This window comes from Cuculus canorus, chromosome 5, assembly GCF_017976375.1.
Source record: "Cuculus canorus isolate bCucCan1 chromosome 5, bCucCan1.pri, whole genome shotgun sequence".
In the NCBI taxonomy this organism is placed as follows: domain Eukaryota; kingdom Metazoa; phylum Chordata; class Aves; order Cuculiformes; family Cuculidae; genus Cuculus; species Cuculus canorus.
The window spans coordinates 8,673,396-8,700,457 of record NC_071405.1 but is presented as its reverse complement, the minus strand read 5'-3'; the positions used below and the strand labels follow the sequence as shown (position 1 = coordinate 8,700,457).

Sequence of the window (27,062 nt, the reverse complement as noted above, 5' to 3'; positions counted from 1 at the left end):
CAGAGTAGTGTTTCTGTCATGAAGACCATGAATATTGCACATGGGCACTTCTGAAAATCTTTTAAATTATATGACTTATTTAAACTGCCTCTGTGCCAGTTACTATCTCATTGTTTAAAATCCTTTTCCTTGAGCTCTTTTTTTCTTGTTGAGAGAGAGCTCGCTTAGGAAATAAATTTTCTGTACAGGAATTCAAAATCCTTTAATTGACTGCACGGAAACTTTGGGGCAGGTACATGCAGCGATTGTATGCTTTTTCATTTACTTTGTGCAACTGGAAGTAATAAAGCTTAGAGCAGTTGCAGCAGTAAAGGATTTTTTTTGTGTCTCTTTTTATTTGGTGGCATCCCATGTTGAGGCAACTCTGACTTCACTTGGTAATTAAACCTCATTTGTGAAAGACCTTTTCCCTATTAATTTGATCCATTAAAGAAATGCTCTTTGAAGCTGGTAGTTAATCTTCCTATTTAAAAGGCTGGGTTTTACTCAGATTGGTTACGGCTTAGTTTTAAACAGCAGCTAAAAATAGCAAGCTGTTGTGCTGTACAGTTTATATATCTATCTATAGCAGTAGCCTTTCTTGAAAGGAAATACCTGGTGAGAGGCAGAGAGGGCTCTGTCGCTTGGACAGCAGTGGCTGGTGCCAACATTGCACTTGAGTCTTGCCCGTCGCGAAGTTGGGCAGTGCTCCAGAAGGCAGCACTTGATTCTCTTTCTCCAGGATTAATTTTTAACGGAAGCACTATGAGCTTGATTTGAGCAGTGCTTCAGTCCCTATTTAATAATTGAATGGTTGTGAGAAGTTTTGGCTGTTTAAGTCTGCTACTAAGTGTGTGAAACCCAGGCAAAAAACTGAAAACTAGCTGAAATATTTTCATGAGCATCAGGCTTTCGGAAAGAAAATAGAAAGGAAAGGGCTGAAATTGCAATTTGTGAGGTTAGTGTCTGTTTTCACCTCTTGCTTGAAGCCTTGAAGTGCACAGCATTGTTGCCAATGCGTGGGGAATTTAAAGGAGTGCCTGCAGTTGCAATGAAAACTGTGACAGAATTGCAGGTATCTAGGCAGAAGGAAACCAGTTACTTCCAGTGATTTTTCCCATGAGTTTCTCTTGTAGGAGAAGGTTTCTGCGGGTGAAAGGATCTTTAATGAGTAGCTAACAAAGGAAAATCTGAGGCATAAACATGAATCTTTCTAAGGCAGCTTAATTACTTGTTTTACATTTGTCAGTGAAATCTGTGGTCCAAGAAAGAGGACAAAGAGAATCCAGAGGGCTTTTCACCCCTGCCCTTAGCTTTCCACCAAGAAAAAGGTACTTGAGGCCTGTCTTCAGTAAGAAATGTTTAATCAATCTGGTTAGGTAGAATATTTTGTCAGTATTAAAGGTCAGACTTCTTGTAATGGCTGTTTCCAGATATACCTGTCTGTCAGGAGCCTCAAGCTTCTCAGACCAAGATATCCATGACAAGAGCGGGAACATATGTTATCACAGGGAAATGGAATGTGAAGAAATCTGCAAGATATGAAATATTATCAGATGTTTTAGGCTGCTGTTCTGAGGAACATGAGCTTGCGTTCACAGAAACCAAACCATTGCATGTCTGGATTTTTTTTGCTACTGTAATTCCCATAAGTTAGTTTTATTTCATTTATTATGTTCATTTATTAATGTTTCTCATTACATAGAAATAGCATCCTATTTCTGTGATCTAGTAGTCCAGTTTTGACATCAAAGGAGAAAATGTAATCACCCTCTCAGCTCTTACAAAACTTATGATTCTGAAAGTCAAGCTCCTTGTGCTTCCTTCTGGCAGTGACAGCGGGTAGGAGTGGAGGATGGTGGGAGTGGGCATGGATGGGATGCCATACACTATTATGAAGTTAGGAAATACGAAGGCATTCACAGAAATTCTGATGGCTTTCTTTGTCTTTATCGGAGCTTATTAAACTTTTATGTTTCAAGGTATTCATGCTTCCGACATCAGTCTTAGTAGTATCGTTTGCATGTTTCTGCACAAGTTGAGCAGGTTTTTGCCTTTTGTGGGTCGCACATTAGGTAAAGGACTGAAAATCTGTTTCTTTGGGTGTGTATTCGACTGCTTACTTTGAACCTAGTTCGATATTTCCCAGGCAATATCAGCTGGTGAATAGCTTTCCTCTGTAGCTTGTGGTACCTCTCAAGATCTGTGCTAATTAAATCATTTTTGCACATGTCTGCAGGCTTCGCAGTGTGAATTTGGCAGTGGTAGAACATGACTTGACTCTAGTGAAATTTGAGAAAAGTAATTCCTGTGCTGTTGGCATTAAATAATGCAGTGGTTTATTGTCTGTCTTTTTCAACTAGTCACACTTTATCTCTTTACGATGTCATTAAAAGGGATGTGACTTTAAATTGTAAAAGCAGTGTTTATAGGTATATCTTACAACTTTTATGAAAATCAGTGGAAAAAAGGGGATCCTACTGATAAACGCAACTGTGTTTTGTAGCTCAGGTGTATGCAGAATGAAGATAGGGTAAGAAAATAGACAATAATACTGAATGCTTTTGTATCATCCATTTAAAAATTAAAGCATATTTAACTACAGTTGCATAATTTCCTCAGGGGCCACAGAAGTGCTGAGATTTTGTTCAAATCTAAGACAAATCTGGAGTTCCCACTTCCAAATGTTTAGTTCAAAATTCATGTGAGAGATACATGAGACCAGCATGAGTTGGTATGGGTACTGGGCAGAGAGGGAGTTATCCCTATTACCGACTGAAGGAGAGTCTCATTTGTTTCGGTGCTTGCTTTTTGTGAGCTGTCCTTTACTTCATGCGTCCTGCAGGAGGCAAGTCTTTGTTAACAGAGATGAAGGAAGGATGAGGCAACTTTTTTACAGCTGGAGGTCCTATGGAAGGGGGTTCACTGGAGAAAGAGCTGAAAAGAGGAATTTCTTGACCACCTGAAAAGCAGGACACCTCACGCTATATCAATATCCTTGCTTATCTGACCTGTTAGGTGGACTTTGTAAGGATGGTAAAAAGGGAAGAACTTGGAGAGTGTGCACAGTGCTGCTGGAGCATCAATCTGGAAGTAACTTGCGCTGTAGTATTTTGAATGGTCTTCAGGGGTCAGGAAAGAGGAAGGAAACGGGATTTGCAGGCTAGAGAGGCAGTGGTCAAGGTATGAGAGAAGCACTTCAGGAATGGTTCTGAGTACGTAGATGTCCATTCGAAGTACTTGTTGGAATCATAGAATGCCAGGTTGAAAGGGACCTCCAGGATTATCCGGTCCAGCCTTTTAGGTGATACGTAGTTTAAATGAGATGGTCCAGAACCCTGTCCAGCTGAGCCTTAAAAGTGCCCAGTGTAGCGGAATCCATCATTTCCCTGGGGAAATTATTCCAATGTTAACTGTTCTCCCGGTGAAAAGTTTTCTTCTGGAATCCTCTTGGAAGACACTGTGGGCTGGAATTTAGTTCTGTAAGAACCCAGCTGCAGTGGAACTCTATCCACAGAACTACATTTACATTTCTAAACTGAGGTTTTGAATTATTCAACTTTGCTAACTGGTTAATTGGCTACTGGGCAGTTTAGTTTCAAATTTAACTTGCACAGAGGACTCTGTTTCCTATATTAACCCCAAACTTTGTTTGTATAGAATTAGCTCAGAACGCAGAAAAGAGAAGTCAAGAGATGCAGCCCGGTGCCGAAGGAGCAAGGAATCGGAAGTTTTCTACGAGCTTGCTCATCAGCTGCCCCTGCCTCACACCGTGAGTGCACACCTGGATAAGGCATCCATTATGAGACTGACCATCAGCTACTTGCGCATGAGAAAGCTGCTAGATGCTGGTAAGTGAATACGTAGCAGAATCTGGAAAAGGGGATGGAGGTATGTTGAGGAAGAAACTGTTTCTCAAACCCACCAGCAGTTAAATAAAGAAATAAATACATTAATAGTTACATCCTTTCCCTAGAAAGGTGGTAGACCTTACAGTAGAAATAGGCTGTTGGGGATGGCACAGAAAGGATGGCCACTGTGCAACAGACTTTAGTTTTTCCCTTTCTGTTCTCATGATCCCAGTTGGCTCATTGCAGCCATACTGGCATTTTCAGTTTGGGTTATTTGACCCTTGTCCCTAAGTTAATTTAATTCCTTTAAACCTCTTTCCCCTAGAGCTGGTTGCTCCAGTGGGGCGAATTCAAAAACCGTAAAATTCATACTGTGAATTTTACTCCACTGAATGTGAAGTTAGGCGAGGATATCTGTTTCTCTGCAGTCACACTTACCCCTACACCTGCAACTGCAACAGTATTGGGTTAGCTTATGAACCAGTATACATGTAGCACACCATAGATGCTGTCCTGATGATTTGTCCTCATGCCTGCCTGTCTAGACGGTACGGAGGACTGACTTTGGTAGCCATACTCTGAAATGTCCCCTAGAATGCCTGCGAGAAGGTCATAATGCCTTTTTGAGATAGATGGTAATGTTTTTGCCACGTGGACTTTTTCCTTAAGGTGGAAGGTTTATTGGTTTATGTACAAAAGCACAGGGTTTTAGCCTCACTCTGTATCTCTGTGGTTTGTGATATCATTACTAGAGCTTGAAGAACTTAATTGATCATTTATCTGAGTGAATTGTAGTGGTTTTGAATAGTCCTGCAAGACTCCCTGCAGACTGGTGCCAGGAGTCATTCCTGCTAGTAAGGGAAGAATGGCTGAGGTTTACTTAAACAAAACTGTGTGGCTGCTTGCAGGTGAGCTGGAGACAGAAGCTAAAATGGAGAAGGAACTGAACTGTTTCTACTTGAAAGCTCTTGATGGATTTGTCATGGTTCTGTCCGAAGATGGTGACATGATTTTCATGTCTGAAAACGTGAACAAGTGTATGGGACTCACTCAGGTGAAATACTGACCTTTACAGATTGGAAACAGTCTTAGGAAGCATTGCTACATTTTTGTATATGTAAAGTTAAACACCTGTATACCTCTATTTTTTTGCAGTTTGACTTGACGGGGCACAGTGTATTTGATTTCACTCATCCATGTGACCATGAAGAGCTGAGAGAAATGCTTACACACAGGAATGGTGAGAAAGACAGACAATCTATTTAATTTACTTATAGATAGTTCCTGTTGGCATTAGTACAGCTGGATATCTGCCAGAAAAAGGTGTTGAGAGAACAAACTACTGTGTTTTACTGCTTAGATCTCAAAATAAACCTTGTTTAGAGATACCAAACAACAGAAATAACGAGAATGTTTTGGCAATATCCTAATTGTAGGAGAGACTAGACTTCATTAGTACTCTAAAACAAAACTAATGACTAAAATGGAGTTATTGAGGGTTGAAAGAATTTAGCATGCCTACAGGAATAAAACTGAGACTGGCATGAAGTGATTACTACAGAAGGATGGAGAAGTTAAATTGGCACATTTGTCTTGGCCTGGGCTTACCTTTACAGGGCAACTTAAAAGCAAGTCGTTTCTTCCAGAATCTGTGGTGGTACACTGAAGGCATGAGAAAGATCCTGTATTTAGGACACCGAAAAACTAATTGGGGAATGCTTGAGACAGCTCCCAAAACGGCTTCAGGATTGATGCTTCCCTCCACCCTTTAATTGGTGCATGAAATTGGTATCTTTTCACAGATTTCTGACTCTTCTCTGTTCAAGAGAGTAGAACACTCTGTACACACACATTCTGTACAGTTCTGAATTTAACAAATGCCCATGAGTTATAGCTTTTAATTCTTCTAAAGGTTTGTTAATGATGTTAAAGACTTGGCAGCCTGCATGCCTCCAAACAAATCTACTTTACTCAATTGTTAGAAGTCTAAAATCCAACCTATCTAATTCCTGTTTCATCAAACAAGGGTTGCATGGATGCAGAATCATAGAATGATTTAGGTTGGAAGGGACCTCAGAGCCATCAGTTCCATCCCCCCTGTCATGGGCAGGGACACCTCCCGCTAGACCAAGCTGTTCAAGGCCCCGTTCTACCTGGCCTTGAACACCACAGTGGGGGGCATTCACAACTTCCCTGGGCAACCTATTCCAGTATCTCACCACCCTCATTGTGACGAATTTCTTCTAATGTCTACTCTAAACCTTCCTATTTCCAATTTATAGCCATTCCCCCTCCATGCCCTTATAAAAAGTCCCTCCCCAGCTTTCTTGTAGGCCCCCTTCAAGTACTGGAAGGTCACTGTAAGGTCTCCCTGGAGCCTTCTCTTGTCCAGGCTGAACAACCCCAACTCTCTCAGCCTGTCCTCATAACAGAGGTGCTGCAGCCCTCAGATCATCTTCGTGGCCTCCTCTGGACCCACTCCAACAGTTTCATATCCTTCTTATGTTGAAGATTCCAGAACTGGACACAGGACTCCAGGTGGGGTCTCATGAGAGTGGAGAAGAGGGGGAGAATTCCCTCCCTCGCCCTGCTGGCCAGGCTGCTATTGATGCAGCCCAGGATAGGGCTGGCCACTTGGGCTGTGAGCACGCATTGCCGGCTCAATAGATAGTGATAAATTATCAAGCCTGACCTCTGCTTTCATGTAGCGCTTTAAATCGGAAGTCTTTTATGTTGTCATTCTATTTAATTCAGTGAAAGAGACCTAATAAGATGTCATAGCATTAAGAGCCCCATCTCAGAATTTTAAGCATTTTCTAAACTTGTCTGCCCTCAGTATTGCAGTATGTTTCTAGGGCTGGATAAGACTTACCCTGACCCTGCCTTTTGGAGTACAGCAATGCATCTGTGAAAGATGGAGAAACGGCTTCACTGAAGCAGTATAAAAACTGGTCTTGTTGCAAAAGCTTATTTTTGACGTCATATTACCGAGTTTCACACAAACCAACTCTAGCGTCTAAACTGACCAGAGTGGAATTAGATGTCTGGAAAGCATTATTACAGAATCTGTTTCACAAATGAAGTTGGCAGACGAAAGTCTAAATTACAGTAATAATAGTATGTTTTTCTATTTATTAGCATTCCCAGGTTGCGTTCTACTGCAGCTTTTACATCAGTGAAATTATTTCAGTTTTTAATTGAGTATTAAACACTCGCCATTGGGATTATACAAGTGCAAATGAATACAAATGTGATTGGCAGAAGCTGAACTGCTGGATTCTGATTTTACAGAGTTGCTTCTTAAGCTTTCAAAGCTGACTATTCTAAAAATTGTGTCCAGTGCTGAATTAGTTGAAAAAGTTGCTCCATCTTTTACAGTTGCTTCTCGAAACCCAGCCTCAAGCATCAGGAGTTGGTAACAATAACATTGTGTGACCTTCAGCTAAGAATTTCTAGATTAGTGTAACTCTTTAGAAAACACTGAATTAAATAAGTTTTGACTGCTTCTCTGAACTCTGCTCTCCCCGTCCTTCGTTGAGGATATTTCTATGTGGCACGAAGTAGGCTTGTCCTCCTATATCGTTGCCTCTGCTAGAAGCAATAGACAGAGTAGCATACATAAGGTCTTAAACATTTTTCTAATCAATTTTGTCAAACAAGCAGCTGTAGTGCAAGCCACTAGGGAGAATTTCATAGCTACTGTTGTCTGTGGAGGATGAGAGCAAGCTATCGTATAAGCTTGTATCAGAAGTAAGCACACATGTTCTGACCTTCAGCCCTGTGCCAAGATATGGTCCTTGCTCCTTAGCATGCTTCAGCAAACTTGCTCTACCCCTGCTCCTTATCCTAGGTGCTTTATTTCCTTCTTCCATGCACAGCAAGCTGCAAGCAGACCTCCTGATAGGTTCAGTTTGCATTTTCTTTGCCCAGAATAGCCTAGCTAGTAATCAGCTCTGAAAGGCCCTCCCCTGTAGAGGCAAAAACTTAACTTAAAGCTGGCTGTTAGCAAGTAAGGCTAAAAAATGAATGCTGCCAATATTAACTTGTATTAGGATGTCTTTACTTTTTGCAAGAATGTCAATGATGTGTTTAAAAACTTGATCCCTCTTTAATCGAAGAGTGCAAGTCACTGTGGAAATACTCATATGTGTGTAGACAGCAGAGCTGTTAATTCTGAATTAAAAAAACTTAAAATACTGCAGTCCTGTAGAGCTACAGGCACAAAATGTGTTTGATTTGAACCTCGCAGATTTAAATGGAAGCCAACTCAACAGTGCTTCTCATTCCAAATATGCTTTTCTTGTCTTCTGTCATGATTTAAAAATATACTCAATTTTCAATCAGTTTCTTTCTCACTATCCCTTTTTCCCAAAATCTGGGAATGTGGAGTTAGCTGCAAATATGATTCTGATCTTAAAACATTGAAACTTCATGGGTTTTTGTACCTCACAGTAAAACTCATTCTCAAAAATGTTACTATTGAAAGTGCTGTTAGGTTTATCAATCTTTTAAATTTCGATCTTGGGTCATCCCCTAGTCTTAAGAGCTCTATAACATGGGGGAAGGTTCTGCCTTTGGAAAATGATCCAAGAGCTTTAGCATTGTTTTACTATTTGCTTTTGCTAGGTCCTGTGAAAAAGGGCAAAGAGCAAAACACGGAACGCAGCTTTTTTCTCAGAATGAAGTGTACACTGACTAGCAGGGGAAGAACAGTGAACATAAAGTCTGCAACATGGAAGGTAACTAATGCAAAAGAATATTCACATAGTTGGGCAGCTTCCTCTTCAGGTGTCATAACACTGTATTTCAACATTTTTACCTTAAGTAACGAGCTTGAGTTAAGTACCTAACTAATGATTTTGCTTCAGTGTGCTTAATTTCAATGCTGGATACATCACGGAGGTAACTGAAACCATGTTTTAAAATTAGCTTTTCAAATATCTTTTAATGAATTCTCCATTTTAAATTAGAGGTCATTTACTTACTAGAAATTGTAATTACTAAATGTTTGCATAAAGCCTTCAGCTCTGGGAAAAAAAAACTTGACACCACTTATGCTGATACCTGGTTTCTTTTGATTTCACACTGTAATGTGACAGTTAGGTTTTTCTGAAGGACTTCAATACCATTCTTTCTGAAGCTGCTGGCTATCCCTTTTGTAACAGTTAGAACAAAAAGAGCCCAGCCTGATAACTTTGTGCAGTGAGTGCATTTTCTCCTCTGGACAAAAAGTAACCTTTTACTGTATTGAGTGGTATTATGGCTCACAATTCTCTTTGTAACTTAAATTTAGTTATTCTCAATCAAACAACTTCTTTCTTCTTTGCTTCTGTCTATGAATAGTTTCTGCTTCAGATAGTTAAAGAAAGAAAACCTAAACCACAATATGCAAAACTTATTGGTTTGAAGAATATATTTGATCTTTAACATCACTTCCATGGAAGATCTAAAATGGAGGTTGCTACTGTTACCCTAACTCTCACATTGAAATAGTTCTCTGCTGAGGCAGTTGCTTGTCAGTGTCATTTATATGACTTCCAAAGAAGAAAAGTTCACAGAAATGCGGAAACATCTGGTGTTGCCTCAGTAAGTGCCCGAGAGGAAGGAGTTGGCAGCCTGTGTGCTCATTGCAGTCTGTGCAGTGTGAGGAGAACCACTGCTCTTGCTTAGCCATCAGTCTGAAAGTGCTGCTGCCTTTGTTGCTGTCGTGTCCAGGGGCGGGAAGGGGAAAGTCTTTGTTACAGGTGTGCTAATGGAAATACGATTATATTGTCTGACAGACAAGAATATACTCTCTTTTGAAAATATAACTTTCCCCTAGGTACTCCACTGCACTGGACACATCCGCGTGTACGACACATGCAGCAATCAAACTCACTGTGGCTACAGAAAGCCTCCCATGACGTGTCTGGTGTTGATCTGTGAACCTATTCCTCATCCATCAAACATTGAGGTCCCTTTGGACAGCAAAACGTTCCTCAGTCGTCACAGTCTCGATATGAAATTTTCCTATTGTGATGAAAGGTAACATATATACTTAATACTTTAAAAAAAAAAAAATTTCATTTGAAGGATTTGCAGGGTTGGTACCTGTTGGCTAACATTGGCCTTATGCAGTTATGTAGTCTTACTTGTTGACAGTGGTGTTATCGATGGGATACTTTGGCTTTTCCTAACTGATCAGGATATCTTATTTAAAGACAGATTTTTAAATCTAAGGAGAGTGCAGTATTACTTGGGGATAAATCCTTTGCCTGCAGTTAACTTTCTGTTCAAACTGGTCTTTAGTGTAGTGACGGTGCTTAAATTGAAATGCGTAGATTTTTCTGGATGCTGAAAAATCAGGAAGGATCTTAGGTTTGACAAGATGGTGGTGCACTTTGGTGACTGCCAAGAGTGTGTGTGATACTTGTCAGATGCATTTTATTGCTACTATTTCCCTCCTCCTTTCATCGGGAGATTGTCTGCTTTCTGCAGTTCAAAAAAAAAAAAACCCAAAGTTCAGCTGTATTTTAATGTAGTCAAATACGTAAGACTGCTCTTACTGTTCTCTGGACACTTAGCTTGACTTTGAAAAACAGAAGTGAAGGAAATCTGGCCTGAGGTTTTTTGTTGGGGGGGTAGTGTTTTCAGCTGGTTATTATTGCTGCTTGCTTCCTTTTCTTTGTAACAAAACTGAACTTCTATTGAGTTGCTGCAGTTAGATGCAGAGAGGTGTTTGTAACAAAACTGAACTACTATTGAGTTGCTGCAGTTAGATGCAGAGAGGTGCTAGTGCAGGTTACTTTCTGTCCTCTGCAGTAACTGCCTTTCTGGGATTGATGGTTTTGTGTAAAAAGTACTTATTTGGTCACACTCTGCCTGTACAATAGGGCAAAAGTGATGGGTTCCCCTGGCTGGCTCTGCCCTCTAGAGGCTGGAGAAATGCTGTGCTCTTCTAAAGCTGGCATTGGTTGAGTGGGAAGGATAAATCTCATTCCTCGTTTCTCTTAGTTGCAGGTTTAAAACTGTTGAAGCATATCTGTTATTTTATTACATTCTCATATTTGCATAAGGTGGATATTGTAGTCCAAAAAAAAGTCTAGAAAGCGGGGATTTACTTAATCCTGTCCACCGCAGGACGTGATTAATACTCAATGATAAGTAGTGAGAAGTAAAATCCGATGCCTGCTGAAATTTCTCTCTTAAAGCATCATAAAAAAAGAGCAGTTTGTTTCAAAATGAAAACTCCCAGTAAAACCAAATTGCTGCTAACCTGTATGGAAGTGGCTCTTGGGGTCTTTGTAGATGTCCCTGCATCCAGATGCTCAAGTATTGGTGCTGGTCCATGTCTACTGTTACTTAGTGATTTTTTTTCCCCTTGTTTTAAAGAATTACAGAGTTGATGGGGTATGAGCCAGAGGAACTCCTGGGTCGCTCCATCTATGAGTACTACCATGCTCTGGATTCTGATCACCTGACCAAAACGCACCACGACAGTAAGTGATAAGGCGTATTTAAATCCCTCCAACTACAAGAGATGAGACAGCACCGGGGGAAAGCAGCAGGAGAACGAGGGCATTCTTTTAATTGCAGATATGAATCTGCATTGAATGCTTACTTGAAATGGTTTTGGTTTATTCTGCCTGTAATTAAAGCTGGTTTACTTTCTGCTTTCAGTGTTCACAAAAGGGCAGGTGACGACAGGACAGTACAGAATGCTTGCTAAACAAGGGGGCTATGTCTGGGTTGAAACTCAAGCAACTGTTATATACAACACTAAGAACTCTCAGCCACAGTGCATTGTGTGCGTAAACTATGTTTTGAGGTAAGTTGAGTGGACATTGCTGTTCTTGGTCTTCCATTTTTATGGAAGACAAAGTCAGAATTGGATGGCACTACATCTTTTTTTCAACTTGCTGATATGTGATCCCCTGTTGAATATGTTATGGTGTTACTGTTTCCTGCAGATCAAATTTTGCTTAGAATACAGCCAGTCCTAAGATTAGGAATTGTATCTGAAAACAAAACACTTTTTGGATGTAGCAATGTCAGGAGGAAGTTCTCTGCAAGCAAATGATCGTAGAGCCAGTTTCTTCTGTGCTGTTTAAATGGAAACATTTGAGAATTTATTTGTGCGCATTCTAGACATCTCTCTAATCTTTATCTGCAGTCTGTAGCAGTTAATTTCACTACTAACTTTTATTTATGGAATCAGAGTAATGATGTCTTTCTTAATCCTATTTACCTTTTTCTTACTTAGAATTTCTCTTTCAATTGACAGCTTCAGTTGAAGGCAGACTTGTTGACTGGTTTTCTGCAATTGAATAGTAGTCCTAAATTAGCTCTCTGAAACTTCAGTGAATGTACCAGTATCAAGCTGTCCACATATCACACATTTCATTTAAAACAAATAAAAGTGTTTTAGGAAATACCTGTTTTCTTTTTTCTTTACTTTCTCAATGCTTTCAGAAAAGCGTGTTTATTTTTGTTCCTTTTTTGATGGCACCACAGTTAGTGCTTGCTTTGTTTGTTATATATTAGGAAAGAATGAGTGCGAAAAAGGGGAATTTTTAAAACTCCTGTCCTCTCGTGGTGTGGTGTCTGGGGCTTATCTGTTTGGTTTTTTTGGAGGATTGTTTTTTCTTTTTTTCAACATCAAACTATTAAGCCTGAATTTATTCCTTCTAGCTGTTCTTTAACAGTCATCTTGCTCTCTTTCTGGCAGTGGGATTGTTCAGAAGGACTTGATTTTTTCCCTTGGACAAACTGAGTGTATGTTGAAACCAGTGGAGTCTCCTGATATGAAAATGACCAAAATATTCAGCAAAGATGACCTGGATGATACCAACAGCCTATTTGAAAAACTTAAACAGGAACCAGATGCTTTAACTGTGCTGGCCCCAGCAGCTGGAGACACTATTATCTCTCTAGATTTCAGCAGTAATGGTGGGTTTGTGTTTAAATTGGAGAGCATGCTAATTAGTCAAGTTACTATTTTACAGTAAACTTTGAAATATAACCTCCTAGTATCACTTGTCTAGTGATATTTCAGCCACTGTTTAAATTTAATGAGGTCCGTAGACACGCACAGTATTGTTACTTAGGTTGATGGTTTCTTTTAATTTTTATAGAGTCTGATGAACAACAATGTGATGAAGTTCCTTTGTATAATGATGTAATGCTCCCCTCATCCAGTGAGAAATTGCAGAATATAAATATGGCAATGTCCCCACTACCTGCCTCTGAAACTACAAAGCCACTCCGTAGCAATGCTGATCCTGCACTCAATAGAGAAGTTGTATCAAAGCTGGAGCCAAACTCAGAGCCACTCGAACTTTCTTTTACCATGCCTCAGGTGCAAGAGCAGCCAACCAGCCCTTCTGATGCAAGTACCAGCCAAAGTTCACCTGAGGTTAGTTACGTAATGTGGATATAATGCCATTAAAATGTGTGTGCTGTTGGGGCTTGTGGAGCACATCTGGTTAAAGATGCAGCCAAGATGGGAATCTCAAATTATTTGAGTAGTGACCTAGTTAAGCTCATGCCATGATCTGAGGGGAAAAGATAAATTTTCATATTGAGAATTATCTTATCATTAAAGTAAATCTTGCAAAACCATGCAGTAACACCTGATGGAAATAAGAAGAGCTTGGGATTGGTCTTTCTAGAAAAGTATGGCTCAGAGATAACTTCTGTAAACAGAAAATTGGTTGCAATAAATTCCCTTAGAGGCTATTTTCAGGTTCCAACTACTCATGATAAGACAAGGGGGAATGGCCTCAAGCTGCACCAGGGGAGGTTCAGACTGGGCATCAGGAAAAAAATTCTCACAGAAAGGGTCATCGGGCACTGGCAGAGGCTGCCCAGGGAGGTGGTAAAGCCACCATCCCTGGAGGTATTTAAAAGACAGGTAGACAAGGTACTCAAGGATGTGGTGTAGTGGCAGATAGGAATGGTTGGTCTCGATGGTATAAGAGGTCTTTTCCAATGTAGTGATTCTATGATTCTCAAGTAAGGTATATTTGCATGTACACTGATAAATGTAAGTTTTTTCTTTTCTCCTTGTAATTTTGTGCAACTATAGCTTGGAATTAGTTTTTACGCTAGAATGCTTTTCAGAGACTCTGTAGATACAGCACAATGATGTAATGGCAGAAATTTACAACTGCACTCAAACTGTTTTCACAGCCCAGTAGTCCCAACGACTACTGCTTTGATGTGGATAATGATATGGCTAATGAATTCAAACTGGAATTAGTGGAGAAGCTCTTTGCAATAGATACAGAAGCAAAAAATCCATTCTCTACTCAGGTAATGTACATAAATTTAAAATTCTGTGTTGTTTAATAGGTATTCTCAGTTTGCTTCTCTTTCTCAGAACGTCTTCAGGAACCTCCTTCCTCCTTTATGTAATATTTATATTAAACTAAATTGCAAAAAAAAAAAAAATGTTTTAAGGGTTTGGTAAAAAGAAGAGCCTTAGTGAAGCCATGGTTAAGACGTTCTGATGTATTTATAATTTTTATCTCTTGTCTTTTCCAGGAAACTGATTTAGACTTGGAGATGTTGGCTCCTTACATCCCAATGGATGATGACTTTCAGTTGCGATCCTTTGATCAGCTATCTCCACTGGAAAGCAGTTCTCCCGGCTCTCAAAATGCAGCCACCATTACCATATTTCAGCAGACTCAGGCGCCATCAAGTACTGCTGATGAAATAAAACCAGTGGCAGAACGTGTGGATGACGTAAAGACGCTAATTGTTCCTTCTTCTCCTGTCCACATAATCAGTGAAACGAGTAGTGCCCCAGCATCACCTTATGGTGGAAACAGGAGTCGAACTGCATCTCCAATCAGAGCAGGAAAAGGAACATTGGATCAGACGGAAAAATCTTGTCCGGGAACACCCAGTTTGCTAACAGTCACTCTGAATAAAAGGTATTTTAGAAGCAAAGCTTTAAGCCCTCATGTCTAAGAGATTAGGTATAATACACTGTTAAATACTGCTGACTGTTGTCTTCAGCATTCTACTTTAAAGTAGAAATCGATACATTTAAATTTGGCCATTTCAAACAAGTTTGGTGGGTTTTTGATAGTAAGCTTCCCCAAAGTTAATTTCACAGTAGCTTTTATGTAAACATCTTATGTAAGAAGCAGCTACTGTATGCAAACTGTGTTCATAATTGTGTTCTGCTCTTGTATCTGAGTGCAGCCTTTTTAAAAGTATGCAGTAGGCAATTTACATGTAGTTACACCCACACGATATTTCTAGTGCTTTTCTTGTCCACTTGGTTATGAGGTAAGAGTTGACTGCAGTCTGTGTGTTACATTTATTGCTTTTAAAATGGGCTGTGTTTGATAATGGACAGTGGCATATGTAGTAGATATTTATCAAGATAGAAAACTGTACATGTAATGCCAGACATCAGACTTTGGATATATAGAAGACTTATCTGTACCCAGAAATATTAAGAATACTTTTCCTCACCCTTCTCTCCCTCCTTTCTGTTGAAAGTCAATTGCTGAACTTTTATGCCTTTTTTTTTTTCCCCTGCAAAGACTTTATTTTTTTTTTTTATATTCTGAGCTTCACGGCGAGATTAAAAGCTAATATTTGCTATGCTCATAGACAATGATTGTTAAAATGAGTTGATTATGAAAGAAAAGTAGTATAGCTCATAAACTCAGTTCTGTGATATTGTATAAGTGTCCACAAAAGAAGAATGGCTTGAGGGTAGTAGAAACGTCTTAACAGCCTGAATCAATTTTTCTTAGATCTACTGCAATGGATGAAGAACTAAATCCAAAGATGCTAGCTTTGCATAATGCTCAGAGAAAACGAAAAATGGAACATGATGGTTCACTTTTTCAGGCAGTTGGAATTGTGAGTTTTGTTTTACCATTTTAAAATATTCACTTATAACCTTGCAATTTCTGAAGTGAGGCATCAGTACAGACTTCTCAGTTTAGCTGTTGGTGTGCAGTGGAATCTTGGGATCAGATAATTGTTTGATAGTGAAATTCCCACATATATGCAGATACTCTGATTTTAGTTCTCTTTTACTGTCAGCCGTCTCAAAAGTGTCCTCCAAACCCAAACACGTTTCTTGATTAGGTAGAAAATACTCTTGTGAACGTGTGTTCTTCAGTAGAATATGCACCAATGCAATAAATAGCATTTATAATTGCTATATTTATTTCACTTCTGAATTCAGACTTGGTTTTTATATTTGTCAATACTGGAGATAATGTTCTTATGCTTCTGTCTATGCTTTCATTTTTCCATCGAGTCTGAGATTCTTTTATTTGATCGGATAACAAGACTATCTGAACCATAATGGGATAGAATACAAATAACCTAGGAAATGTATGTTGCTAGCACTTGCATTTTGTGCACACTCTCTAGTGTGTGTGTGTGACTGAGTAGCTCACAATCATCTGTCCTAGCTAGTCAGAAGAAACCTTTTAGGTATTCTTAGATTTGTCGCTTGATTAGGGCTCTCAAGCTTATTTTCTGCAGAGGTATTTCTTTGTCTCTTACTGTCAGTTGTTAGTATTTTGAATTTTTTACCTTTGCTGTTACAAACTGTTACCTCTCTTCTTGCTTTCATTGCAAACGTGCACTTCTCCTAAGTTTTTACATAGTTAATTCTTAGTGTATCTGCTGTGATGTAGCCTTTGAGATTCCTTATTTCGCTAGTGGTCCATCTCCTAGGTGTAGTCATCTATTGTGTCTTAAAGTGTGGGAATTGTTTTTCTTCTGAACTACGAATTAATTCCTGTATTAGCGTTCTGGTTTGGGCATGAGGCAAATCACTGTATACTGCCTTTATCATTACTCTCCCTTAGAATTGCTGAGACAGCTTTTGTATGTCCATTTTCTCTCAGGCAAGCAGGCTTTATTTAAAAAAATATCATCCTTACGGCATTGTTGTCATTTGCCAAATGCTTTGCACTTTCGTGCACCTCGTTCTGTTTCTTCCAGTAGCCCTGTAAGAATTCACAGCTCTGCAAGAAGTTTCATTGCCTTTCGTTGCCTCTTTCTCATCATGAATTGGTGCTACAGGTGTCATGTAGTGTTGCTGATTAAATATTCAGCATAGCATGGATGCCATTAAATGCACAGAACACAAGCGGTTCTGTGCTCACCACTGTAACAGTGTTCAGGCTTCTGTGCTTAGTGCTTTTTTAATGCTTATAGATTCAGACTTCGTCCTTTGCTAAACCTCTTTCTTTTTCCTGTACCTGACAAAAGCGTTACATATATTTTCATGGTTTCCACACAGAAGATGAATTTCCCATGTATCTGCATCTTACTGACATTATGTCAAGCAAGTGCTTTTGTTGTTTGTCATCTTCTTCCACAATGAATTTCTGAGTGGATGAACTATGCCTTCTGCACACACAGAAGAAAAATGATGCTAAATGCAGGCTTTTGTATGGTATTTTGTAAATGCATCGTATTTTGGGTCTGGGCAAAAACTTGCCATAATTTTTTAGCTGTAAGGAAGTGGGACTCACTTGGCCAAGAATGAAAATAAGCAAAGACAAGAGTAAAATACTACTTTAGTTCTCTAGAAAATGGAAGAAAGAGACATGGCAAGATGTGTTATAGTAAGCTATGAAATGATGGTCTGAATCATTAAATTAAAGATCTGTGTTACACCTTTCCTAGTATGAAGGGCTGTGTTGCATTCACAATTAAAAAAAAATAAATAAGCAACAATGTAGGTGACTGACCTTACTGTGAAATTTAGCTACTCGGAGTTGTTTAACTCTTAGCTTCTATTACACAACTGTTCTTGGATGTTTTATAACATGAAAACATATGTTCCTTACTGTTTCAAGTGTTCGGGATAACAATGGTGTTCTGAAATACCTTTTCCTCTCTTTGCAGCTTTCATTACTACTGCCAAGACAAAACTTTGCAGATTCAAGCACTTTTGCTAGCAAACTTTATATACTAAGGTGGCATATTTTCCTTCCATCCCATCTGTTTCTGTGGCAGCATCTTCTTACTTATCCTAATTATATGGAGCCTTTAAAAGCTTTCTAATCTCCACATCTTCTATGCTGCTGTCAAAACATTATGCTAAGGAGCCATATCTGCAGTAGAATGGCTTAGGACTGCATTCCCCACAAGACTTGGGTTAGATGGCTTGGTAGCAATAACCGCAGTTCAATCAGAATTTACATCTTAGAGTTAGATAGAATCAACCTACTGAGGTTCCCGAATCTAATGTCTACGCTATTAATTGCAGTGCAGAAAACCATTAGAGACTTCAGTGAAAACCTGATGCTTACTCACACAAGAGTGGTGGTAATTAAATGGGTGTGTATGTGTACATGTACATGCTAATCTTGAGCATGGTAAATGATAACCAGCATTTAGTAATTGCTTTCTGTAAGGGAAGTTTGGGTCTTAATCTGATTCAGTTTTAAACAATTTTCAAGGAAATATGTTTTCCCCAGGTTCTGAATGAAGCCCACTTTACATTGTAACAATGTCTGTATTAGTAATTAGTGTGGACAAGGGGCGTGGAGGGCTGGAAAGATACAGTATTTAATAAAGATGATTTATTCTTTTTCTTTCTAGGGGTCTTTATTCCAGCAGACAGGTGACCGTGGAGGAAATGCATCACTTGCTTGGAAGCGTGTAAAGGGATGTAAAACGAGTGGTCATAATGGAGTGGAGCAAAAGACAATCATTCTACTATCGACTGGTTCGTATTGTCTTTTAAATCGGTAGAAAAGGGTGGAAAAGGGACTGTGTGAGAGAGAAGTGAGTGACAGAAACAGACCCAAACTTAACCTACTTTATGAAGAGCTTTGGAGAAAATGTTAAGCATGGTGAATAAAGTGTGCTTCTTTTCCTTCCCCTCCCTCTGTAGATATAGCAAGTAAACTTCTAGGGCAGTCGATGGATGAAAGTGGACTACCCCAACTCACGAGTTATGATTGCGAAGTAAATGCTCCCATACAAGGCAACAGAAACCTGCTACAGGGGGAAGAACTGCTCAGAGCTCTGGATCAAGTTAACTGAGCTTTCACAATACTTGTTCCTTTTTTGGACACTGGTGAATCATGACCTAAAGCAGTCTATTTATATTTTCTATATCTGATTTTAGAAGCCTGGCTACAGTACTGCACTAATTCAGTTAGTTCAGTTTTGATCCCCTTCCTACTTATTTTGACAGTCTTTTTAATATGTTCTTTATGTAACAATAACTCAAACAGTAGTTCATTTTTATAATTCTTTGGTACATACACTTTTAAGTCCATTACATTTAAAACATACTTGCAATAGCAGCTTTGAAATATGCACCTGATTTTTAAAAAAAAAATATTTATTTTTTTGGCTGGGGAGTTGGTCACCAAAACTTATCATTAGTAAAACATCAACACAGGAAAAACTGGCAATACTTCCATCCTGCTCTTCATAGGTAGTTGGAAGACTTGTGCTCTCTTACTCTTTATGTTCAAATAAGTTTTTTATTTTAATATTTTTTTTTAAGAAACAACAATGCTTTGCAGCAGTGCATTGTAGCCACAATCGCACAATATATTTTCTTAAAAAATACCAGCAGTTCCTCATGCAATATATTCTGCATTTATAAAAACTAGTTTTTAAAAAGAATCTTTTGTTTGCCTATGAAATAATGTTTCAACCTGGATTGTGTCATTATGTCATTATGTTCTTAAATGCTGTCTTATGCTTTTGACTTAAATGACCGTGGTTACTCAAAGGAAAGGCTTTATCTGGAAAGGGCTAGCAGCATTTTATTTGGATATGTTCTCAATTTAGAGAGAGTTTGTTCTTGAAGTAGTCACTTTGCCAGCTTAAGAAAATAATTCCCTGCCTGTAGTTGTTGAAGTTAATGCTAATATTGTGTATGATCTTAAATCTAAATGTTCAGCTTACCCTGTGTGGTATAGGTGATATTTCAAGCAGATTGTAAAACATCTTGCATCGTTAGCAAAGTTTTATCTAGTACTTCATTGAGTTGCTCAATATTTTGATGTTTTGGTTTTTATGCACCTTGTTGCTATTAACATCCATATGTTTTCACGTAGATTTCAATAACTTGAATATATTTAGAAGCCTTTTTATTTAGAGATATATAGTTGTCACAAACATCTTATTTTCCTATATGTACTGTACAAAACCTTCATTCACTCATTCTTTTGCTCTTTGTGGTTGGATCTAACACTAACTGTATTGTTTTCTTACATCAATAAACTATATGTGGACCAGGCCCCCTGGGGGAGTGTTTTATCTGAGAGAAATGAGATAATTTATATTTTTGTTAGTGGTTATTGTTCATCCGTGTTCCCTTTTTACCTTACAGTTGATTGGAAATCACTGCTTCCTTATTTTGATTGTAACATCTCCACGTTAATTATTTGAGTCTGTTCAGTACTGAAGTCTCCTAGACAGTGTTGTAATACCGCTCGCCAAAGATGTTAGATTTTTAAATCTGTTATCACACCAGTTAGCAAACTTGAAAGTGAGGAGACGGCACATTTGTGTTACTTCAGAGTGGGAAGATTCTTCCTTATGGACAGCTTAAAAGCTTGTTTCTGGAAGCTGCATCAAGGTAACACGGGAAAGCAGGAAAAAGTAATACTAACAGGAGGGATCAGTTAAAGATGGATTTTTATCACAAAACTGCATGATTAAAAATGAAGCTGGTACTTGGTGATAAAGCTTGTTCTCCATTCTTGGGCTGTTTACTCAGTAACTTTGAGTAGGTGACTTGTCATTGGCTGTCATAAAACATGATGTACTAATGCAACCTTGTAATGCATAAAGAGGGTCAAGATACTCCACACTCTTCAAACTGTTTTAAAAAAATGAATGTAAGAAATCAGATGTCGAGTGTCACAACAATTATTTTGGAAACTTTGGTTTCATTGGACGGACTCCTTTGAGTCTTATGAAATCACTATAATGGTACATAACCTTAACCTGATTCTTAAAATGCCTGTTACTGTCTCACTGAAAGGAGCACTTTCTAAACTGACAGGACTGTATTAAACATAAGGGAGACTATTGGCTACTGGCTGAAAAAAGGTCAGGCACCGGCAGCAGAAGATGGTTGCATGCTTCTTGGAGTTTGAGTTGAAGTTGCACAAAGAGAGAAGACACATAGGTGCACTAAGCTACAGTTGAAGCTTTGTGCACACGTTTTCAATATATACACCTGCTCCTCACTACTAAAGATTTTTAATTCAGCATCTGAGTGTACAAAGCTTACAAAGCTCTCCAAATAAAAGCAGCAGAGCTACCGCATACCTGCTGTGTGAGGCTTCTCGGATGGCATCTTTCTGCAGCATCTCTGTCAGCGGTTAAAGTTTAATAGTGAAATTGCTGAAGGCTTAGATAAACTACCAGCTGGTAGGGGTGTCCCTTGTGCCTAGCTCTGCGTGGATTCACATGATGCTTCTGTGAGGTAGTGAGGGCAGTCTTGTAGACATGAAAGGTACAAGCGGTTCTGCTTTTCTTACTGCCCCAGCGAGCCTGGATCTGGCCTGAAGGGTTTATCTTTTTTCATCTCTCAACAAACTTCATACTTTCTGCTTGATGTTGTTCTGTTACTCTGTTGACCTTATTTTTGGGGGAGCCTGACCTGTTCCGATCTGTCAGTTCCTCTTCTGTGCACTTCAAGAGAGCAGTAAATTTTCACAGAGAAAAATCAGTGTTAAAAAGAGGAGGAAGACTTAAGTGATTTATGATTATGAGGCTGCTGGAATCATCTCTGGTCTTAATGACAGCACTTGTGGATTTTAATGAGCCACATTTCCTCTAAGAGTCTTCCCATTTCTCACATGCTTTTATTATGCTTGATAATGGGACTAGTATTTTCTTTACTGACCTGGTAAAAGTGACTGAAACAAGCACTTAAAGGAATGAACTGCAGTAGCTGTTTCAGTTTACTTTGAGGGGAGAAAAAAAATCCCACCAAATAAATAAACCTCTCAGACCTTCTAGACACTGAAGAAAACATGGAAAAGTAACAGTAATGGCTCTGGTCCTGTGAAAGCTTTGCTGAATGCAGCTGCAAGTTTGCAAAAGCTATAGGAGTTCACCTTTCAGGTGCTATTTCTGTTTGGTTTTTACTTTTTCTTTCGCTTAGGCTCTGAGAATACACAGCCTGATTCTAAACCTACTTCTAGAATACATTAATTTCAAAATGCTTTCTTACTGATTTTGAATCATATGTTTGCTGACTTGCTGCCTTTAAAAGTGTTGAGGATTTGTTCTTTACCAGCAGTAAAGAACCTGTAGGCAGAGAGCGTTTCCTTCCTTCTGCAACTGAAACACGCTAGATTCCGGGGAAAAACTGAGGAGGGTAACAAAGCTGACTGCCAGAAGGTTATTGTGACTACAGCGGTAGCTGAGCCATGCCTTTCTTCATGGCATAGCACAGTTATGTTTACGGATGGATTCTAACTCATGTTTTTATCAGCAACAGTGATGGTTTTGTTAAAAGGTAAAGGAATTTTTAAACTACTATTTATGATTATATTATTCATTCCCTTACCTATAATTAATTACAGCTGTAGTTCCCAAGAAGTCACTGAAGTTTGCAGTCCAGTGGCTTAATCTCGAGTGTAATATACTGAGTAAATTAAGGTAGCCTGGAGTCCAAAGTACACCTTTCCAACATACCTTCTTCCCATGTAGTAAGAAAGGTTTGGATTGTGTGTTGCTCTTTGAAAACAGCAAATTGTTTCCATTTCACTCAAAGGTGAAGTTTCTTTTCCTCTGTGTCTGTGTACACACTACCTGAGTATTCACTGAATAATCTGTGATCCTTTAAGGCCAGAAAATACAATTAAAACTTACATATAACATTGGTAACAATTTAAAAGCTTATTTTGGATTAATTGATCAGATTTGATTTAAATGAAATACAACTGTAGGAATCAAAACTCTTACGGTGACAGGTTAAACTGCAGCATATTTAATAGTAATATGTTTATTAAAAGCTGTTTAATTAAACAGCGGTATCTAAAGGCAGAAATGTGGGCTGTTCCCCAGTATTTGTCGGTGATAAACAGCAGAATGAACCCTTTTCTTTGATGAACAGGGCTGTGGAAGCTGTGAGTGCCTGACTGCTGTCAACCAGGCTATGGCTGGACGTGCCCGAGGTCAGCCATCTGCTCCATCCTCTCAGACTAGCGGCGGCTGCTGCTGCACAGAACCATGCATCTCACTCAAATGTCACTGCACTTCATGCGCATTATTCAAACTGTAGTTGTCCAGCATGACAATAAACATTTCACAGGCCAGGAGGGCTTTGTAGGAAGAGCATTTTCATAGGAATTCACCTGAGCCAATTATCCGGCTTTCATTAGAAGTACCATTAACAATTAGGCGCTTGACTCCCTGGAAAGCTCAGTGCTGGAGAACTGTAAGGTTTGATACAAATGCTAGAAGTGAATTGTCATTTTCTTTCTGCTTCCCTGTTTACCTTGAGCAAGGCTTGCCAAGTTACCAAAAAGTTAAAGAGTTTGCTACTGGATTTATACAGTATGGTAGATTTTGTGAATAATAGCAGTATTCTCTCATGAAGAAGTGGTATATTTTAATGGAATTCTTTTTTGGAACCAAGTACGACGTATTGCAATTGATATTTCTCTTGAAACATTTTGACATACTTGTGACTGTATTTCTTTTTGATTGTGTAACAGTATAAAATTCAATAAAAGAGAGGGTTTGTTTCTAATTTGTGACGTGTGATCTTTCCGTTCATCCACAACTCCTGTTCTAAAAGGTGAAGATGGCAAAACCACTTTTTAAAATCAACTAAATAACCACTATGCAGCTAAACTAAAACTCCTTGCGTGTTTGAAGTGACGAACAAAGTCAGAAACTTTGACACTAAGCATAGAAGTGGTCTGTTTTAAAAAAAAAAAGTGTGTTTTCCATAAATTCTGTCTCGCCCTTACAGCTGGATCCTGTTCACTTTGGATAGAGTGATTATCCCACCTGAATTAACTAGACTACATGCATGATCAAAAGAGGTTAAGCATAAAGTTGGACTTAAAGTTGGGGACTGTAGAGGCTTTCCTGTGGAAAGGTATGGAGAGCAGAGAGCAACACAACCAGGGGGGCAGAGGAATTGTATGAAACCTCTCTTGAGCAATCACATCAGGAACACCCTTAGGAAACAAACAGAAACTATCTCGAATCCCAGATGACACCTCAGGTGGTTTCAGTTGCTCTCAGTACGTGCGAATGACTCCACAGGGTCTCTGAGTCTTGCTGTTCTTGTGAAATCAGTACCACCTCCTATCACACAGATTAAAAATCTTTCTGCAACATTTTGGCTTTGTTGGAAAGTCTGAAAGCAGACGGCTTGTCCAAGTGCTGTCACAGTAGAATATGTACTTGTTATTTGATATTAATGATACAGAAGTTTGAATATGCTATTTAATAAAATATATCCATGATTGATTCTCATAAAAATCCATGAAAACAAGAGTTATGTTTATGTTTTCAGTTAAAAAAATATGTTCTAATACAACCATGCAAAGTATTTAAAAAAAAAAAGGGTTGTTTTGTCCACACACAGCTGGAGAACCCACTAGATATGTTATTCATATCTAGGCAGGATAAACAGCTTCTTCACTTGCAATTTATAACCTACAAATTAATAGGACTAACGTGACCTCATCCTTTTGTTTTGAGTTAAATAAGAAAACGGAGAAGATAGAGCAACCAGCACACTCTTCCCTACATCATCTAATCATGTTTTTAAATTCCATTTTTTAGTTTGGAAGGCAGTCTATTAAGAATTAAAATGAAAAATTTGAAGGAGCACTATATGAAACCACACAATTTATCACGAAGAGTAGAGAATAAGTCTAAAACTTGACCATATTTAATTGTATACACCACAGATTCTACAAAAACACACTTTTTATTTTTTGTTTTATTCCTCTGCATGTTGAGTCAACTTCCCTGGAGGTGTTTAAGGGATGGGTGGACGAGGTGCTGAGGGGTATGGTTTAGGGAGTGTTAGGAATGGTTGGACTCGATGACCCAGTGGGTCCCTTCCAACCTAGCCATTCTATAATTCTATGATTTCATTCTTTTACACTGTACCCAATCTTTCTGCAAGGAAAGATTTAGCACGTGTATGGGCACAACAGCCTCATCCTCACTACATCTTGTATCATTTCAGACAGTGAAAGTGTCACAATACCCAGCCCCGTCTGCCTTAGGAAAAATAAGAAAGATTTCTATCTAGCGTGTCTTCGAACACTATCTCTGAGAAACCACAGCACTCACTGCACACTTATAATGCAAAAATCAGAAAACACTCTCGAGTTTTACAAGTCCTGCATCTCTCCAGAGCCTTTTAAATGAAGGGAGTATGCCTGTAACTAAGTAGGGCTTGGCGTGACTTGTAGGTAACGACAAATATGCTCCACGATGGCTCAGTTATTAACTTGGTTGCGTTTCAAATCGGTAAGTCAAATGCGGAGAGTATGTTACAACTTTTGCCAAGAGGACTGGCATTCTGTTTCAAAATCAGCACTATCTGTTGAAGATAGGGTCAGACACTGCATAAACGGGGTCACTGCCCTATGGCTCTAAGCAGGAATTCAAATTACAGATGAAAATGTCTTTTCGGGGAAAAAAGCCAAACGGAAACGGAGCAGGTACAGCTCAGCCCATGCCGCTGCTGAACCTGCCCAGTTCAGAAATGAGAGCTCTGGTAAAGCTTCTGTGCCTACAATCAGTGGAAGAGGAAGCCAGTGGTGCTTAAAGCCAATAGCTGCTTGGCCATTCATTTCCTGCTCATCTATACGGGCAACTAGAGGTTGGATCCCACCAACTTTTTGGAAAATACAAGTATGGAAAGATGCTTTCATGCCTGAAGCATTGCAGAAGCTACAGTCATTGTAGGAGCTGATGGCTTGAAGTGCCTAAAGGAAGCGACCTTTAGAACGAGTAGTGGATGCTAATGGTGAACTGGAGACCTTCAGTACCGGGGGACCAGTACTTCAGACCCAGTACCGGGGCAGCATAGTGAGAAATTCATTGAGCAGTGCACGATTATTCAAGAAAGTGAAATATAGATCTTTAACCTAATCATGGTGTGAAACTCCTGCAAGTTTAAATATCCTCCCAAAGGCATCACACAACTCACCCTCCCATGCGCGTTCACTTTATCTACCTTTCCCCACCCGTAAAGGTTCCCCCGGCGCAAGGGCAATCTCCGACTAGCTGAGCACGCAGCATCCTCTCTCCCCATGGACGCAGCAGCATCCTCTCTCCCTAGGGGTGCAGTAGCATCCCCTCTCCCCAGGAGTGCAGCGGCATCTCTCTTACCCGGGGATCCAGCAGCAGCAGCCCCCTCCGCAGGGGATGCAGGAGCATCCTCTTTCCCCAGGGATGCAGCATCAGCATCCCCTCTCCCCAGGGATGCAGCGTCGCTCTCCCCGTGGATGCAGCAGCAGCATCCCGGCGAGCCTGGGACGCGCTCCCCAGCGCAGGTGCCGCCGCTGCCCAGCCCCGCTCCGTCCATCCTGGCCACGGAAAACCATCCCTCTCTTGGGCTCCCATCACGCTTTGAAACCAAATCCCCATCCCTAAACCCTCTGGGGAACCGCCCAGGCTTCGCGGCTTCCCAGGACAGGAGGCACCCGACTCCCCGCAAAACACACCTTGCGAGCTCGGCGAGTTGCTCTCCTCGGAGGTCCCTCCGGCTCCAGCCTCCTCCTCTCTCTCTCCCTCTCCCTTTCTCTGCCCACCGCCTCGGAGGCTGCGGAGCTGCCCCTTCCCTACGTGCGGAGCTGCCCTTTCCCTACGTGCGGAGCGGGGCAGCCCCGCGAAGCCGCGCCCACCGCTCTACGTGCAGCCCGGCAGCCGCGGAGCGCGACCCGCCCGCCTACGTGTGAGCGGGCATGCGGGGAGCGCTGCGGGACACCGGGGGCGACAGCCCGCCCTGGGAAACAAGGCTCTCCCCACACAAGGACCAGTTCCTATTCCAAAAAGCGGAATATTTTTGGTCTAAGCTAAAGTGAAGTTTCATCTAACTGTATTTTTTTGGAAGTCAGACAGGATATCCCTCTGGTAGCGTCTTTTCTTTCTCTGATAGCATCTTTTCTTTTAGACAGTGTTTCTCCAGACACTGTTCACTCTTTGGAAATGATAATGTCTTGCATGAAGTGTGATTTGTGCTGAACAGATGTGTCTTCTCCTATAATCACCTCTATTCGCAGCCTTTCCCCA

At 39.9% G+C, this 27,062-nt stretch overlaps 1 protein-coding gene and 1 long non-coding RNA gene across 7 annotated transcripts in view; one reads left to right on the top strand and one right to left on the bottom strand.

Moving 5' to 3' along the window:
* Positions 1 to 20,872, top strand: part of HIF1A (hypoxia inducible factor 1 subunit alpha) — a 33,245-nt gene extending 12,373 nt beyond the window's left edge. For 5 of the 6 annotated variants that reach the window (XM_054067149.1, XM_054067147.1, XM_054067150.1 and 2 more), the window contains exons 2-15: positions 3,640 to 3,830; positions 4,739 to 4,884; positions 4,986 to 5,070; positions 8,457 to 8,569; positions 9,652 to 9,854; positions 11,202 to 11,308; positions 11,490 to 11,637; positions 12,538 to 12,758; positions 12,944 to 13,224; positions 14,001 to 14,123; positions 14,355 to 14,749; positions 15,587 to 15,695; positions 18,408 to 18,534; positions 18,703 to 20,872. In XM_054067149.1, coding sequence (XP_053923124.1) covers positions 3,640 to 3,830; positions 4,739 to 4,884; positions 4,986 to 5,070; positions 8,457 to 8,569; positions 9,652 to 9,854; positions 11,202 to 11,308; positions 11,490 to 11,637; positions 12,538 to 12,758; positions 12,944 to 13,224; positions 14,001 to 14,123; positions 14,355 to 14,749; positions 15,587 to 15,695; positions 18,408 to 18,534; positions 18,703 to 18,854 — 2,401 coding nt within the window. In that variant the 3' untranslated portion in view covers positions 18,855 to 20,872. The remainder of the gene's footprint in view (positions 1 to 3,639; positions 3,831 to 4,738; positions 4,885 to 4,985; positions 5,071 to 8,456; positions 8,570 to 9,651; positions 9,855 to 11,201; positions 11,309 to 11,489; positions 11,638 to 12,537; positions 12,759 to 12,943; positions 13,225 to 14,000; positions 14,124 to 14,354; positions 14,750 to 15,586; positions 15,696 to 18,407; positions 18,535 to 18,702) is intronic. The other variant, XR_008449965.1, reaches the window with a different exon arrangement.
* LOC128852243 (uncharacterized) overlaps positions 1 to 26,646 on the bottom strand; it is a 29,170-nt gene extending 2,524 nt beyond the window's left edge. Inside the window, exons 1-2 of the long non-coding RNA XR_008449966.1 lie at positions 26,495 to 26,646; positions 1,419 to 1,511 (exon numbers count right to left, since the gene is read on the bottom strand). This is a non-coding gene — a long non-coding RNA (uncharacterized LOC128852243). The remainder of the gene's footprint in view (positions 1 to 1,418; positions 1,512 to 26,494) is intronic.
* Positions 26,647 to 27,062: the final 416 nt, after the last annotated feature.